At 40.6% G+C, this 17,466-nt stretch overlaps 1 protein-coding gene across 3 annotated transcripts in view; it reads right to left on the reverse strand.

Moving 5' to 3' along the window:
• DAB1 (DAB adaptor protein 1) overlaps window positions 1–17,466 on the reverse strand; it is a 123,834-nt gene that overhangs the window by 25,152 nt on the left and 81,216 nt on the right. For all 3 annotated transcript variants that reach the window (XM_042873755.1, XM_042873753.1, XM_042873754.1), the window contains 2 exons: window positions 5,561–5,692; window positions 4,682–4,801 (listed from right to left, as the gene is read on the reverse strand). In XM_042873755.1, the coding sequence (XP_042729689.1) occupies window positions 4,682–4,801; window positions 5,561–5,692 (252 nt within the window). The remainder of the gene's footprint in view (window positions 1–4,681; window positions 4,802–5,560; window positions 5,693–17,466) is intronic.

Genomic DNA, 17,466 nt, shown 5'->3' on the forward strand with positions numbered 1-17,466 from the left:
GGAAAGCTTCCCCTGCAGTCATTCTCTTCTTCCTCCTCTCAGCAGTTCCTACTTTTTTCTTTGCTTGGCCATATCAGCATAGTGCTAGAAGCACCAGTGCTGCTGACAGCTCTGCCTCTAGGACAGTTTGCAAACCAGTTTGATGTACTTGCATCTTACAGGAACACAAACACCACAACTCAAAACCCTGGCCTTAGATCGTCAACTCTTTGCAGCACAGACCTTGCCCCTCCATACAGAGCACTGCTCAACATAAACATCACCAAAATACATAGCAAAATCCCATCCCCATCTCACTATTATAAAACAGGCAGAGAAATGCCATTAAGAAATCTGACGCTAGAGAAAGGATAGGTGGATGCTCAGTGATCAATTCAAGCTCAGTGATTAATTCTTGATGGTTGCCTTGATGACCTTGAAGATATTTTCCAACTTAAATGATTCTAACTACTACATTATGTAGACAGACAGGATTAAAAGAGCAAACAGATGTAGCTTTTGGGATAATGTATCAAAGAAAGGCTATAGACAGAGAAGAAAGGAAGTTGTGACCTCTTACAAAATTAGAGATTATCACATTCAGTATTTATCTTCCATCTTCAGCTACTCACTGGGTTGGAGTCTCTTCTACCATGGGAGAATAGAACTTTTTGAGTACCAGCTCTTGGTGGAAAAACAGAGCAGGACCAGATGACAGATTTTGCCAGGCTGAGGTAAGGAGACATGAGGCAACTGAGGATTGGTACCAACCAAAACACAAAACAACAAAGAGGACCTTTTCCCATTTCACTTTTAATAAAAACCTGGATGGTTCTACATTCATCAAGATCTTCTAAGAGAAACAATTTTTCTGGTGATCTCAGTGTAAGATGTAGAATCCCAGATTTATAGCAAGCCATGAAGCATGTGGGAACTTGGGAGCCAGTGGCTCTGGGCAAGTCTCTGGCAGCTATACTTCAGCATCTGCCCGTTGTGACAGATCACAGAATAAGACCTGCTGGTATCTAATCTCAGCATTTGCTCTTTTCAAGGTATTGACTGCAGTAAATAAAGAGCAGGACAATGCTAGACTGCATGCACCTAGATTATGGTGTATTATTTATCACAGGTATTTTCAGTGCACTTCTGCGCATTTTCTGTGGGAGAAAACACTTCACATCCCAAGACTGTCAAATGAAACCTTGAGAACTCTCTGGTGACTTACAGGCCAGTAACCTTGAGATGAGTAACTCACCATCTCATATTTCCATTTTATGTAAACATCCAATGAGTGCTTCTGTTCTCTAGGTGAGTTCCTGTTCTCTAGCCACACCTCAAGATATACATCCTACTTCGTCCATATCCACCATCAGCTTCAGATCTGCAAACCCTTGGACTGACAACCTCATTTGTGCTTGCTTTCACTGATACTTCTTCACAACCTCCCTACAAGCTTTGTTTGTGCTCCGATGAAGAACTATCAAAATGTTGTTATGTCTGAATGTTGTTATCATTGGACCTTCCTTTCTAGCACAAAACTGAAATAGTCATTTTATAAAAGACTGTTTTTCTGAAAATAGTCAGCTTTTCTATTATGTGGTAGAAAATATTCAACCTTAGGCATGCTCTCACCTTGAGAGCTCTGAATGCTTTGCTCTATGGATGTAATGCATACATTATTTTGCATGGCAGGGATGCCAAGAAATCTACAGAAACAAGTTATGCAAACTTCACCTTAATGACCCTGTAATGGTGTCTACAAGATTGTTGTTTTCTAATTTTTCATTTGCATTTCCCTTTCCCAATTTAGCTTCTTTCTATTCTGTTTTACAGCTACTCTACCTGCTCATTTTATTCTGTTACCTTCCTACCTCTTCTCATTACTTAAAAAACACTTTTCCTCATTTTTGTTCTTTCCCTGCTCCTGTCTACCTCAAAAAAGCTTCTCCTATTAGCAGATCAGCAGCTATCAACCACTGCTAATAGGAGAAACAGCCAGATGAAATGTTTAATCACTTCTTGGATCTCCTTCCCCTCCACACCAAAAGATTTCCTCAAATCACGGTTTTCTTACAGCATAGAGAGATTTCTGTCTATCTCCAGATTTGTTCCTAGTATGTGATACAGAATGAATTACCTTATATTTTAATAAACCCTGCACTGATCCCTTGCAGAGAAATTGAACGACTAAAGATTATTTTATATTGCTTTCAATGCAATTCTTTTGTGAAGAACACGAGCTTCAGCTCTAACATAATATATACACAATGAAAATATTTTCCCTAGTATGGGGGATATCCATTGATAACTCTTATGTTTTGCTCAGTTGTTATTCTTGCTTAGCCAAAAATGAAGAAAAGTACCAATAAAATGCCTGAGAATTGCTTAGGTGGTCCCCACTTTCACTATCAGTTTCTTAGACCAGCTGTAAAAAGTTTCTAAGAATTAAAAGGAGAAAAGAGAACCTACCAATAATCACTTTAAATGGTGTGCTGAAGGTTTAAGACCCTTCATAATTTGGCAAAACTTACAGATCAAGTTAATAAAACCTGCAGAAGCTGAGCAGACAAACAAATAAATACACGGAGACTGGCAGATTATTCATGTAAGGTCATAAGAATGAAATGTCAGACATTTTTTGCGACGAATGAAAACTAATAAAAGTGAATTATATATGAAATGTGCTGTACTACATGCTCGCAGTTGTTGCAATGAAAACACAGAAGCAGTGATTTTATACCTGATAAATGTTTTCTTCTGTTTCAGGCTCACGGATTGGCTCATGTCCAGCCTCAAACACAATGTACTATTACACCAGCAGCCAGAGAGGAAAAGTCAAAGATGAAACAGAGGGAAAAAGGCAATTTGGAATTCCACATAAAAACACAGGCAGGCATTAAAGAAACAAGTTCAAAGTAAAGGCTGAATGGAACCAGACAACTGGTTTGTTGGGAAGCACAGAGTAAGGTTGTTTCATATTTCATAAACCAGCAGAGAATAGACCTAAATCTCCTCTAATGATCATTAGAGCAGCTTCCTAATTCTTTCTCACTAGGGATACCGCCTGTGGTCCAATATTAATTTTCTGAAGTCAACGTGAATTTTGCCTCTTTTACATAATGGCAATTATTTCCATACGTATTTATTATCTATGAATAAAAAAGCTAAATCCAAACTGGGAGAATAGGCTGGAGCTCGTGCAACATACCACATGGTGAAAGGCTGTCACAACACTTTTCATCTTCAGGTTCTTGTTTTATTGTGAGGAACACATAAAGTAAAACTCCTGACATTATAAAAGCTGAGCGGTAATTTAGGGCATCCTAATCTCTCTCATCTTCCTTGAAACACCTTAGACAGTGCTCAGTAGTCACTAATGCTTGAATTGGTTTCTTTCAGTGTGCCTCCAACTGGTATTTTTAAGTGGAAGAACACAAAATCTCCACAAAACACAAATCTCAGCACAAAAACACGAGAATGAAATTACATCTTTTTTCTTCTTCACACTCAGCAGGATATTGGACATGAATATATTGACATATTTCTGATAATTATCTTCACTCCTAGGCATTTTGCTTGGATGAAACAAGACTTGAACTACAGATTTATTACTAAATCATAACCCAAAATGCCAACAAGGGAGAGCATTATAGCATTAATTCCTCTGTGTTTCTTTTTAACAAATATTCACTCTCTGAATGAAATTCTGGCTGCATAGAAGCCAACAACAAGATGCCAATTTATTGCTATAAAAACAAAGTGTCATCTTCCTTATTTTCGAAGGAACTCTCTTTTCTGTTAGATTGCGTGTTAAAAAAAATAAGGAAATAATGACAAATCTCAGTTGGAAACTTCAAATCTGGACTCAAAAAGTACATTTTAGGAAAGATTCAATCTAGTATTTCTATGCAGAAATGCTGTGCTACTACATCTTAATCCCTAAACGTGCTACTTTCTGTAAAACGTAGTCTCTCATGAGATCTATCTCAATACATTTCAAAACATTTTGTGAAAGGCTTTGGCTGTGTTTGAAGATAACATATATCTAGTCATTTCTGAAACTCCCAGGTCGTGCAGCTTCAGAAATTACCTGGTATACAGGGTCTTCTACATCTTCTTCCAAAATTGTCTACAGCAAAGTAAGAGGACAGGCAGTAAAAGCAAAGAACATAAACGGCAGAGATAAAAGAACTGTATTTAGAAACCAAAGGACAGCAAAGAACTAAGCAAAATGTGCAGGTAAGTATATAGCTCTCTTTCTTCAGTATGCAGATAAAGTCAAGTTATTCTACAAAGTAACACCATTCTTATTTCATGAGAGTTTAGCAACCTGCACCTTATTTGATTTGACTCAAATGCACACATTCAGAAGTTCAATGAATCATCTCTAAAGCACAATATATTAAAAGCACTACTTGCAACACAGTGGCCCTCATTAAAGTTTTCAACTAGAAGAAACTCTATCTTGGAAATGAGCAGGACACTTCAAGTTGCCAAGCATGTTCATCTTACCCCAGGTGACCTGTTTCATCACTGTTTAATCCTACCTCTGAACTCACCATATCTCTTAGATTCACATTTTTCATTCAAACCTACCACTGTCAACAGATGCTAAGGGTACCCCATGCCTCTCTGGAGCAATTCTTGGGGATACTTCAAACTGCATTTTTTGTTTGGTGGTAGTCTAAGCTTATGCATGTACCTGGTATACCGCCTGTTCACACTGCTTGTCTTTTTGCGCCTTTTTTTCCATTTCTTCCCTTTGTTTCAGTTCATAGATGAGCTGAAACAGATCTCGCAAGTCCAGAATCACAGGTTCAGCCTACGGAAATAGAAGCAGTGTGAAAGGTTTCTATAGAGGAAAGGAAAATTGTAATTAATCACTGGAAAAAAAAAATACAAAAAAAACCCATCAAGAATAATTGTCAATAGTGAAATATATCTCTTTTCTTCTTTTTTCCCCAAATGGTTTCATTAATTGGCCATTTAAGAACATCTAAACAAACTCCAAACACAGACAGAATACAAGATGGGTCTCTTAAAGAGCTGGTTATGAACATGGCCTTTCAACTGAGCTGTTGGAACAAGTCCAGAGGAGGACCAGAGGGCTGGAGCACTGCTCCTATGAAGAAAAGTTGAGGGAACTGGGCTTGTTTAGCTTGGAGAAGAGAAGGCTCTGAGGAGACCTCATTGTGGTCTTTCAATACTTGAAGGGAGCGTATAAACAGGAGGGGGAATGGCTGTTTACGAGGGCGGATAGTGATAGGACAAGGGGGAATGGTTTTAAACTGAGACAGGGGAGGTTTAGGTTAGATGTTAGGAGGAAGTTTTTCACCCAGAGGGTGGTGAGGCACTGGCACAGGTTGCCCAAGGAGGCTGTGGATGCCCCATCCCTGGAGGCATTCAAAGCCAGGCTGGATGTGGCTCTGGGCAGCCTGGTCTGCTGGTTGGCGACTCTGCACATAGCAGGGGGTTGACACTAGATGACCATTGTGGTCCTTTTCAACCCAAGCCGTTCTATGATTCTGTGATATGATTCTATGAAGGACGATGAAGGAAATGGCAATTATCTGATACTTACTGCCTGGGCTGTTTTTATTGCCACAAATCGATGATTTCCCTCCTTTCCACACACATATCCAAACGCTCGGTGGTCTGTGATATCCTTTGCGATGTACGATATCTCATGAACTGCGTGGTGGTGCTGTAGTAGCTATTAAAAAAGAAGAAAACACAGCAAGAAATACCCATCAAAATGTTCCATTAAATCTGTATTGTTTCCTTCCATTGGTGCTTCACCTGGATCTCAATGCACCTATGGAATTAAAAACAAGCATTCCCTGGTGTCAAAATCAATTAACATCTGAACTATTTCTGCCTATTCCCTTTTCAAAATCTGGCCAAACGTGACTTATTTTTAATAATTTGACAAAAAAAGCGTCAACTGAATATTTTTCTTTGTATCTTCAGGTGAGATATAATTCAATTAACACATATCACTACCTAATTAGAAGGTAAACAGCATTGTAGGTACAGAATCCCTGTTGGTAGGAATAGGAAGAGGGCACAGCAGCTACTTGTAGCTTCCCGCAGAGCAACTCTGAGGACAGACTGCAGGATGAGGGGCGAGAGATCCAATCTCTGCAAATCGACAGCAGGGTCGCTTTATCTCTACAGCACTAAGCAGCAGGTGAGGTTTCACTTAAAGCAGTAACAGAACTCCACAAAAAGCACAGTAAGCTTGGTGGTGATGGATCGATGGCTGGACCAGATGATCCTAGTGCACTTTTCCAGCCTTCACAATTCTATAATCCTATGAAGCATGTTTTGGCCAGACAGCAACACCAGGTACTAGCATCCTTCTCACTCTGATATAATTACCATTTCATTACCAAAGTAACGTTGAAGCAGTTCTACTCAGAATAACGTCCTTGAAAAGTTTCTCTAACCCAACCTATTAGTTTGAATTCCCACCCTCTGATGCATCGCCCCGCTCCCCACTAATCCAGGGATATTTCTGAGAGCAGGCAAAGCCGCAGAGAATTCTTTTGAGGTCCAGATTCCTGCTGGTTTGGAGAAAAGCACATTTTGAGAAGCAGCGTGGTATCCAGGCAATCTCTAAACAACCGGTTATTTTTAGAGTTTAAAGAACACTTTAAAATTCAAAACCAGAGAGGATGTGTGCGTATGGAGGAGAAAGGGCCATGTGCCTGTGAGGCAGTGACAGGTAATGTGGCTCCCGCAGAACAGGCACGGGAGTTTCAATGGGAAGGGAGAACCTAAGAGGAAGCTGACTATATATAAAACAGCAGACTGGACGTATGTCACTTTCATTCCTCATTAAATGGCTCCTAACTTCCTGAGATCGAGACTGCTTGTTCTTAGGGAAATGGAAGCTTGACGCTGACTTTGGGCTGAACAGGGCTAAGTTAAAGGTGTGCTCCAGACTTTCACAACATGTTAAGTGTTCAAAATTAATGATCTTCCTTAGATAACACGCTGGTATTGATTTACTAGGTTCCTCTGAAAGCATGCTTGCATTCTATCTCTTACAATGAAATGAAATGTTCCCATCTCTCTACTCTGCATATGACAAGGGAACGTTATCTCTGGCTCCTATTAAATCTATGTTCTTTGACATTGCTTTATTGATTGCGAGACAGCGTTTTGCACTGAAATTAAACTGTGATCAGATTCCTTCCTCATGGAATTAAATTTGAAGACCATTCTACCATGGCAAAAGATCTCCCACAATGTAAGGCAGCAGATGGAGACGCTCCGATTTATTCGGGAACCCTCATTAACTATTGGAAAATGGTTACGGTTGTAATGGTTACGATACCTCATATACTGCACAAATTAAGTAAAGGTGACTGCAACATCATCCTGCTTCACTGTACGGAGCAGGCAGAGTTTTCTATTTGTTTGAGGGATACTGGCTTGGAACATGCACATAAAACGTAACGTTGCATACACACCTGTACCACAGTGAAGGTACAAGCACTCCTTTGAATCTGTGCTTTCAGAGCTTGATTCATGGACTGTGTCCTTTTTACATTTTCCAGCACTTTCTTCCAAATATTATTTTACGAGTGTCTGACTCTTTACTCGTCATTAAGCAGGAATGACACCTGTTGCAGTTGGTACAAACTCACCACTGCGAAACACCAGGTCGGGACTGCATCATTTTTGTAAAGTCCCTCCCACCCCAGCTCCTCTGGCTCTTTTGTCTTTAGGGTTTTACCACTTAATCCCGTCTCTAGTGGGTCAAGAGCCTATAAAGGAGCATTTCATAGCTCAGGGATGTTTATGACACCCCCATATGCACACGCTGGTGGAGTCCATCACAAACTACTTGATGTTTTTATGGCACCTTTGCTGAGTGCTGCTATGAGCCATTTAGCATGCCTTCAGTGAGGTGTGGGATTGGTGGAGGGCTGCAGTATGGCAGAACACATTACAGAGAAGACTTAATTTGTACCGCGGTTCAATACAGTCAATTAAATATTGCGCAGATTAGAAGGTAATTTAACAATTAAGCTTCAGTTGTTAAATAAATTCACTGTACACAGCTTCCAAATTATTTTAGGTCTCGTGTGACTTTAGTCACTATTGAAAACATTTATGATCTTCAAATGCAAGCACTGACAAAGCCTTGCATTAGCTAACTAAGTCATGTGCTGCAACAGTTGTTCTTTTCAGGCTGAACCTGATGTCTGTATTACATTTTATTCATAGGTTCAGATGCCATTTCTTGTTGTTAAAGAAGGAAGTCTGAAATACTTCCTAGGCAGCAATATGGGCAGCCACCACAGGCACCATCCTTAATGCATCAGCCCCTTGTGCTTGGCCCGGTCCCTGCAGCCCAAGAGTATTTTCTCTCCCCTTTGCCACTCCATTTCCTGCTTCTTCTCCTCTGCCCCCCACCCCTCCCTGCACATCACATGGAATTGATTTAGCTACTTCTGAGATCTGTAGCATTTCTAATTTCCCTCAGGCTGCTTGGCACCTATCATAAATTTTTTCACCCCTTATCCTCATCTTGTCCCTTTATTTCCATGCCATAGCCTCCAGTGCCACTAAATCAATTAAGTCAATCAATTAAGTACTTGGAGGGCCCAGCAATCATGTCAAATATGTGAGTTAGATGGCATGAGAAAGTCACTGCTTTACTATCACTATTCCTCTTTTAATGAGGTTGTCTATTTAGTGAAGCCTGGGGCACACTGTTAAGAGCCACAACAAAAAATGCCCTGTGAGCTGCAAAGCCTCCTGCACACACTGCCCCACCGAATGCAGGAAGCATGCAGCACATAATGGTGTGCCCAGAAGGACAAGTTTCACAGGGATCTGAGCTGTAAAGCCTCAACCTTGAAATACTAAATGAGGAGCCTTAGGATTTCCAGACTACCAATGCAAGGATGTGGACAGCCATGGTGAAGCATCCTCTGTGTTTGCTCAAAGATGCTGTGGATACTCCACACCTAGAGGGGCTTAAGGCCAGGTTGGATGGGGCCCTGGGCACCCTGATCTGGTGGGAGGCAACCAGCCCAGGAGCTGGATGGTCTTTAAGGTCTATTCCAACCCAAGGCATCCTGTGATTCTATGATTCCATTCCCATCTACCCACTTCTCAGCCATCTGAATAAACAGTAGTATATTTTGAGTGTCACATCAAGCTCCCCAAACACCAGTTACCCACCAAACTGCAAAATTCATAATAAAATAACTTCACAGACCTTAGTTTTGGTTATGCTGCTGTCTACCTCGCCCAGATTCCAGTTCACAAAATGTTTGCTCAGACATGTTTTAAGAAAACATATCGTATACCTTTAGGAAGACAACTGAACAAACACTAAAACCTGAATCTAACAAGGAAAATTACAGTGATGCCTTAACAAGAAGCTTAGCAAGCTAAAAGTGTAATAGCACATTTACCACGATATACTGCAACACATTAAGTGAAAACAATGAATTGTAAAACATGCAAGCACTTCTGAGATGAATTTCATCTCGCTGCTCCCAGAAAAGCTGGATTTGTATCGACATGCAGTATAAAAACATTTCACTGGTGTTGTGAGAGTTGCCAAAGCAACAACACAGAGGCAGAACTTGCAGGTTGTTGCCCTTGGTAGCCAAACCCAAGCAGTTAGGGTCTAGCTTCTCCCTTGTGAATTTGTCATTAATGCTCATTTCCCAGTAGGCAGTAGGCTGCTGTAAATCACAGTGCTGCTGCTGTGGTCTCTTCTACCTCCACTAGGCAGATGTTTTTCAAGGCTGTTATCCTTCTGTATTATTTTGGCCCGTTTTCCAAAGATGAATCCCAGAATAATATTTGGACAAGAACAACAATCTAAAGGGGTATCGCAGCACACGCTGCAGAAACTTTTGGAGGCTGGAATTTGAGTGTGAACGTGACTCAACTCTTCTGCTGAAATACTGAACACATGCAAAGTGCTACACAGACAAACAGGAATGGTCCAGCCCTAAATCCTTTACACAAAGCCACTCATGGAGCTTGGGCTGAACAATAAGTTAGGGACTTTCTGCCTCAAAATATGAGAACAGGAGCTAGAATGGAAAATATAAGCTCTGGTGTGTTCTCTGAGCCTGAATGGATTCGTCATGTGGCAATAAATAGAAATAAGTCTGTCTAATCCCTGTGCTTCTTCTGCACAGATTGATTTTGCAGACAATAACCTAAAGAAAGGCTCTTCCAAGGGCCAACCCTTAACAGGCATTTCAGAGCACAAGCTTTGCAATAAAAACACATGGCATGAAAAGCACACTTTCAGATTATATGCAGTTCAAAGCCTGGCCTGTGTAAAGGTGTGTAAGTTTAATTTCCTCTTAATAATAATAATAAAAATTCTTAAGAGCCATTATCTTCCTGCAGTCAAGGAGACTGCAGCAAAAACAGCTTATGTGCCTTGCTCAAACTCACACAGCGCTGTGCAGCTGAATCAGGAAGGGCAAAAGTCAGTGAGCACAACTGTATGTCTAAAGATGAGCAAGTCTTCGAGTGAAGTGCTGGGCAGAGCTCAGTCTGGGCACTGCAGTTCAGCCCATACAAGAGCAAGAACTTGGTGAAGGTACCCAAGGCAACAGCCTGGTTGGTCAGCCACAGGAGGATGACATAAAAGGGTGTTTTGGTCTTCTGTGAAATCTGAATTAATCCTTAACATTTCCTTTGCCTAACAAAGAGTACCCTGCAATTGCCTGTAGGGAAGCTGGGGAATAGGAGCAGAAAATTCTTAGAGAGAGCAAATGTGGGTGCCCTTGTTTGTGCCTTTTGCAACACGCACGTGCCAGAATGCTCAGAAACTGCTTGGAGTTGTCCTCACTCCACATCCACAGCATACACTAGTTAGTCAATTAAGTTAGCAGGACTTAACTTTGCCAGCGCAGCAATCTAATTGTGATGAATGGATCTACAATATTGAGCAAGCTGGATATTCCAAGAGCCTAATTTGTGAAAGAGACCACCACGAAGGTAATAAACTCCTGTCTGGCTCTCATAATTTGTAGTAATGTCTGACAAAGACCAGATATGAATTTAGTTATTGTTCATTGTCTTCAAAGGCAAATGCTAAGTTGCTCATGCAGAAGATTCATTTATTAGATGTATGAACTTAGGAAAGGAACAAAAAACTGGAATGCATACGTGGCCAAATGTGTATCTTCACATCAAAAGCTTTTCAATTTCTTAGTGTACCAGGAATACAACTAGGTAGCTAAATCTAAAGCCCTTGTCCAATTACTATTAATCCCCAGCTACATTTAAAGCATGCACTTGCAAATATTGTTTTAGGACAAAGAAAATCCTAAAGGGCAAGGAAACATTTCTGTAGAGCTTTTAAAAAACAACTGTGCTACACTAAACCTGTGCTGTTGGACATCCCATGAGTCTTGTATCATTTTCCACAACAAAGAAGGATTTGCACAGGGATACCAAGAAACAGCAAACCCAATCCCTGATACCAAAGTCAACATCTCCTTTGAGCTAGTCAGCTCAGTAATGCAGTATGCACCTACACCTTAACTGCTTGACACAATCTACAGACTGTAGCACACTGCTTTACCTTCCCATTTCACTATTTCAGTGTGGTATCCAAATAACAATGCTTGTTTATAGCAATATTATTTAATTCTTTGGATGGCAGCTGGTCCCATAGCTGCTGCTGTGTTTCCAAGGCTGTAACACATCTGTCTAATTGCATTCTCTGTTAGCACCCTCCTCATTGCCTTATGGAAAACAGTCAATCAAAATAGCCATAAATACACCAACTTTGCCTCTGATTTCCAAGCCAAAGCTGGCACACAGCCTAAGCACAGCACCTCTGACCATGCCTTGCGTCCTTTCCTGCTACGCTCTGAAGTTCACAAGGTTGTTACTGATAAAATCCTGAATTTGAGGGAGAACAATATTCAGTAATAAGACAGTCAGTTTGCTCCAATACTACTGAACCTCCCAGTATTTTTGTTGCATTCATCTTTACAGGCTGTGAATCCCTTCTGAGGGACCTCTACTTTTACAAAGTTCTTTTGTTCCTTCACACCAACATCCTTCACCTCCTGAAATGCTTTTGATTTATACGAACAGCACAGGACATTTTTTCATACAACTTCCAGTAGCTTTGGAGATACTTTTTGGCTTTAGCTGCCTCAGGTCTAAAGTGATTCAGATTTAGTGAGCATTATGAGTCCCTCTCTTCTTGAGAGTGTGTCATGAGGCCACGATTTGAAAAGCTCATTGCTGAAAACCAACCTCAGATGTTCAAGATTTGTCACACAAACTCTATAATGGAGAACTTACAACGATCACAAAAATCCCATCAATACTGGCAGCACTAAAATTCAAGTTGTTTTGGAAAGCCATCAAACAGCAACTTTCTTCAACCCTAAGAAACGCCACAAACTTCTCTGGAACAGGGTAAAAAGACAAGAGGAATTTACTTTATACTTATCTATCTGCCCATCAGATACTCATACCAATTTAGTAAGATTTAAAGAAGGATGACAGAAAGCATGTGTATGCAGAAGAATGAGAATAGGAAACAACTCTATGAACTCATGAATTACGTACAATGTCATGTTCCTGAACCAAGAGAAATGAAAGCAATAAAAGCTGAGAAGATCACAAGGCACAATGTTTTGTGTCTTTCAAATATTAAAGCGATTTCATAACCAGAAATAAACCAAAGCATGCAAACAAGAAATCCCACCTGCATTTAGCACGGATTGGTTTCAAATGGCTCAGTACAGAACTAGACAAAGTTAACTTGGCTCCACTCTTCATTTCCTGTGACTTAAACTTCTGGTGGCCAACATGTTTGGTTCTAGTGCTATAACCTTTGGAACTCAGAAACAGCACCATTACTCACCTACCCTGCTCATAAGAATCATTCAGACACTTCATGCTGTTTTATATTCAGTCTTCTTACAGCAAAACAGAGGACACCTTTTTCCAAGAGTTACAACTGCAGGAATAAACCAACTTCATACAATCCCATAAATGTGCCAATCCTTCATTTTGTTCAGGTCCCACAACAGGCACTTAACCAAGGATATAAGACATCCACAACACGAATGTGTGTATTACTGGAGCCATGAAGATAAAAATGAAATAAAATCTAAAAGGCAAACCTCAAAGAGATTGTAAAAAAGAACAAAGAACTTTCAAGTAACTTTTGGCTTGATTTGGGGTTATTTTTCCTGCAATATGCAGAAGCAGGAATTTCTGGAGCCACACTGAGCAGTGCTGAGCCCACTGTGTTACCAGAATTCCAAGTTTCAATTCAAGCAGTAGAGCATTAGTTCTGCCCTGGCACCATCCAAAAGTGAGCCTCAAGCTCCCACTTGCACATCTCCATGCCCAGAGCTGTTTCTTCCCTGCTTGCTGTCCTGCAAAGAAGCCTTCTCCCAACTGAAATCTTCAAAAGCAAACTTGGATTTAACAGCCTGCACTCAGCTTTGGCTCAGAGCATGGCTCTACTCCCCCTGCTTTCCTCTCTACTGCCTTCTTCTTTACAACTTCTGTGTACATGTCTCCTGCTTCCCATCTCCTAACCCAAACCAAACCTCTTCATGCCTTCATTCTCTGTCCTGCCCAGCACTAAGCCTTGTGCATGCACAGGTCACATTCTCACATGCTGCACACATCAAAATACTTCCAAACACTTCTCATTTTCTTGAAATTTCAAGGTGCTCATCAACATTGCCTTCAAAATCTACAAGAATGTAGCTGCTTGCTTTGCTGGGAGCACAATGATGTAGAATTAGGATGGGAACCATAAAGGGTAAAAAGGAACAAAAGCCAGCTATGTGTGTTTGGTCACTGCTGACAAATAGCAGCATCCTATATAACTCAGAGGAAGGAAAGCATTTACCTGTCCCGTCGACTGTCAGACTGAACAAAGCTCTTGCTGCCTTCCCTGTAAACACAACGTGATCCTGAGGGCAGAACATTATCCACTGATTTTATTGCCAATAGCGATCTATTACTATCATCTTGAAAACTCGAGCTAACTTTAAAAGTAAACCTTCCTGCAGCTTCCTATTCCCATTACGCTGACAGCTAAGGCCATCAGTCTCCCGTGCATTTGACAGCAGCCCATAGGAGAGGTTAAACAAACTGCAAGTTAGTGCAGAAATTCAGGAGCATCACTGGTAGCACTGCTATTACTGGGACAAACAGAAAATTGCAGAGCAGCCTACCAGATGAAATGCACTGAATAGGAAGAAAAATCATCAGCACACCTGGGGTGTAATGCTTCCCAGCCACCTCAGAGGGGAAGGAACACAGGGTTTCAAAGGGAGATGGAACTTTCTGTTATGGCACCTGCTGGAGATCCCCCACTGCTCTCCAGGGAAGTTTCAGCGCATCCCAGCAGCCTGCCCTATTATCATGTCAGCATTTCTCTTGCTAAATCCTCCACCGAGCAGTTTGAATTCAGCCATTATCATTCTGTGTGTACTGAAAATGGGCCTGCAATTTTTTTCTGGTGTGTAATGCATTAACCTGGCTTAAAAATACCAGTACTTGCAAGCAATCCTCCCCAAGTAAATGCATTTTGGCTGCTTTTCTACCAAAATTGCAGCTTGAAAAAAAGAATGTGGTTCTATCAGTGAGGATACCTTGTGGCTTTTATATCTGAATTAAAGGAGGTCATTGATATCACATGCAAAAAAACAATAATATGTGTAACTCCATACTTTTGAGTTTTTTGCTATGGAATAATACTTCAGTGGAAGGATGCAATAGAGCCCTACTATGAAATAGGATCCCTGAGAACAAAAGGTTTTTTGTTGACTCGAAAGTTTTAGTAAAATTCACCTCAAGTTCTGTTTAAGCATGATAAAACATTAAAAACAGATGATATTGGAAGTGTTTAGATAGTAACTGCTACCACAATAGACAGATATCCACCCCCATAAGCAATGCAGGCCAATTGACTATTGGGAATATACATACAGCGAGGTTCCCCATTACCCCATAACAGAGAACACAGAAGTCTCTCCCTTCCTTTAATCTACTTCTGGCCACTTGGCTTAAACAACAGGAGGCCAACATATAGCCAAATGAGACCTCCACTAAGTCATAAAATCTAAATTTCTGCCTTTTTGAAAGCAATCAAGTGTTTATCTTTTTCATAGTGAAAAACACAGCTACAACAAATTCCCACAAATTATTTCAGTTTGGATTAAATGCCTAGAATAGCTTCATTTTATCTTCACACCAGTTAGTGTTAAAACCTTACAAGGCAATTCCTATGGACACCCGCTACAAGAAGGCTGATCTCAGCTGTTGATTAGAGCACTGCAATGTTCAAACCTCAAAACACTGAGATTTATCCATGTGCGAAGTCACACCAGAGTTTTGTCTTTGGGGTGCTTAATCTCACTGTGATGAAACTGTCTTATATATAAGGATTTCATGGCAAATTGTGTTTGTAGAGAACACATCTCCATGAGTTCACGGCTATTAAAAATCCCTTTGGAGCACTCTAAACTTTCTAAACTGTCTAGGGCACGGTTGGGAAGGCCAATAAGAAATGAATTACAATAGTCAATAAGAGATGTAATTGTAGAAGTAGGCTCTTCTGACATTTACGTTTTGCTAACTGTCAAACATTATTTATAAAATATATTATAGTTTCCCTTTTAAAGTATCACAAGACTATAACTATAAATAAATTGTAAGAATAATATGCCAGGTTTTTAAGTTCCCTATTTTGCTATTTCCTAATTAGTTTTATTTATCACATGAAAAACAATAAATGCCACATCTAACATTCATATTTACACGTAGAAAGGAAACTGTGAGGCAATTGGATAGGACCTCCACTAGCCAGACTTCCAAGCATACACCAAAAATTTGACTTTGGTCAACAGGATAACAGCAGGCTCAGGAGCATGGAGTTGAGTGAGTTTCTAGCACAGAAGGGGTTTAAGGAGAGATTTGAAATAAAATCAGGGAGTACAGCATGGATATCTACAAAGAATTCCCCCAAGTATGATGAATAGGATGGGAAGAGGCTGAGGGTTGTTTATTTGAGAACTGAATAAATGACCAATGAAAGCTAGCTCTATAGAGTGGCTCCTTGGAAGGGGATGAGGAAAAAGGGGAGCCATTGAGAGCCTGGAAACAAACACAGACAGGCTATGAGGTGATAAAACAGAGCAGGCAGATCAGCCTAGGAATGCAAAGAGAACCGTGACATGATCAAAAGAATAAGCTGGGGAGCAATCTTGGCAGCCATGATGGATTTCAAAAATAAAAGTCAATTGTCAAGGACAGAGAAAAGGGTAACAATTGAGACATAAGATGAAGAGAGACAGAACTGTGTTTTAACTGAAAGCATGACAATAAGTGCTGTATTTCCAAGCAGTTATGAGGAATCTGAAAGATCTAGAGTTACCCTGGATGTGGCAGTCGAAAGCAAGGTTGAGTCAAAAAGGCTGCGAAGCTTACAGGCTGAATAATAGATGGTGCTGATGCTTTCCTCAGAACTCAGAAAGGAGGTCAGTGGGAGACCTTTGGGAATCAGGATTAAAATGCCTGTTTCAGCCCTGCTAAGCTTGAACTGATGGGTAAATGTAGGAGGAGAGGACTGGAGGCAGGTCAACATTCAGCACTGGAATCACTTGGCATGACACAATAACCACATTTCTATTTGCAAAGGAAATAATATTGATAAAAAACATAGCAGTAGGGAAAAAAAAAGAGGATCAGGACAGAGTGCAGGGAATACCAGATGAAAACTGCAGGACACAGAATGAAATTAGAAACACAGGATTAGAATCCAAAGATGAGAGACATGGAGGCCGGGAGGAAGGACTTAAAAACGACGCCAATGCCATCAGCCACAAAGAGGCCACAGGGACTTTGGGAAGACCAATTTTAAAGAAATGAAAGGAATGAAAGCTAATCCTGGCGTGTTCTGTACTGGATCCAGAGAGGGCTCCAGGAGGGGACCTTCACAACTTTCTGCACATCACCATGCTCCAGCAAACACGAGAATCTGATGAACTACTCATTACCATCTCTGCAGCTCACTGCAGAGCGAGTACGAAGCAGATAAAAAGAATTCCTTCCTTTATTTCTATTTTTAAATATTCAGAGATGCTCAGTGAGAGAGACTTGACAGTTTGACATTTCATCTGCTCCAGCACATGTGCTTCAAAGAGTAATTAGAGATCCATAATCATACCTCGATTTCTGGTCAAAGACGCCAGAACCAACAGATTTCCAGTAAAATCAAGAACTACCTTTGGTACGTTTTAAATGAGGTATCTTCAGCCAACAGTGAGAATTTTCATCTTGCTAAAATTTTCTTTCAGCCAACTTCAGCTGTCCTGTTAGCAATCTATCAGCGTAATTAACACTGTCATTCTCATCACATGGAGTACCCAAAAAAAAGAGTACCCAATACTGGGGATATCAGACACAAAACTGTCACAGCCTCTGATCAACCTGGAAAATGCT

This window comes from Lagopus leucura, unplaced genomic scaffold (assembly GCF_019238085.1).
Source record: "Lagopus leucura isolate 7727_CA_CO unplaced genomic scaffold, USGS_WTPT01 Super-Scaffold_100009, whole genome shotgun sequence".
NCBI lineage: Eukaryota > Metazoa > Chordata > Aves > Galliformes > Phasianidae > Lagopus > Lagopus leucura.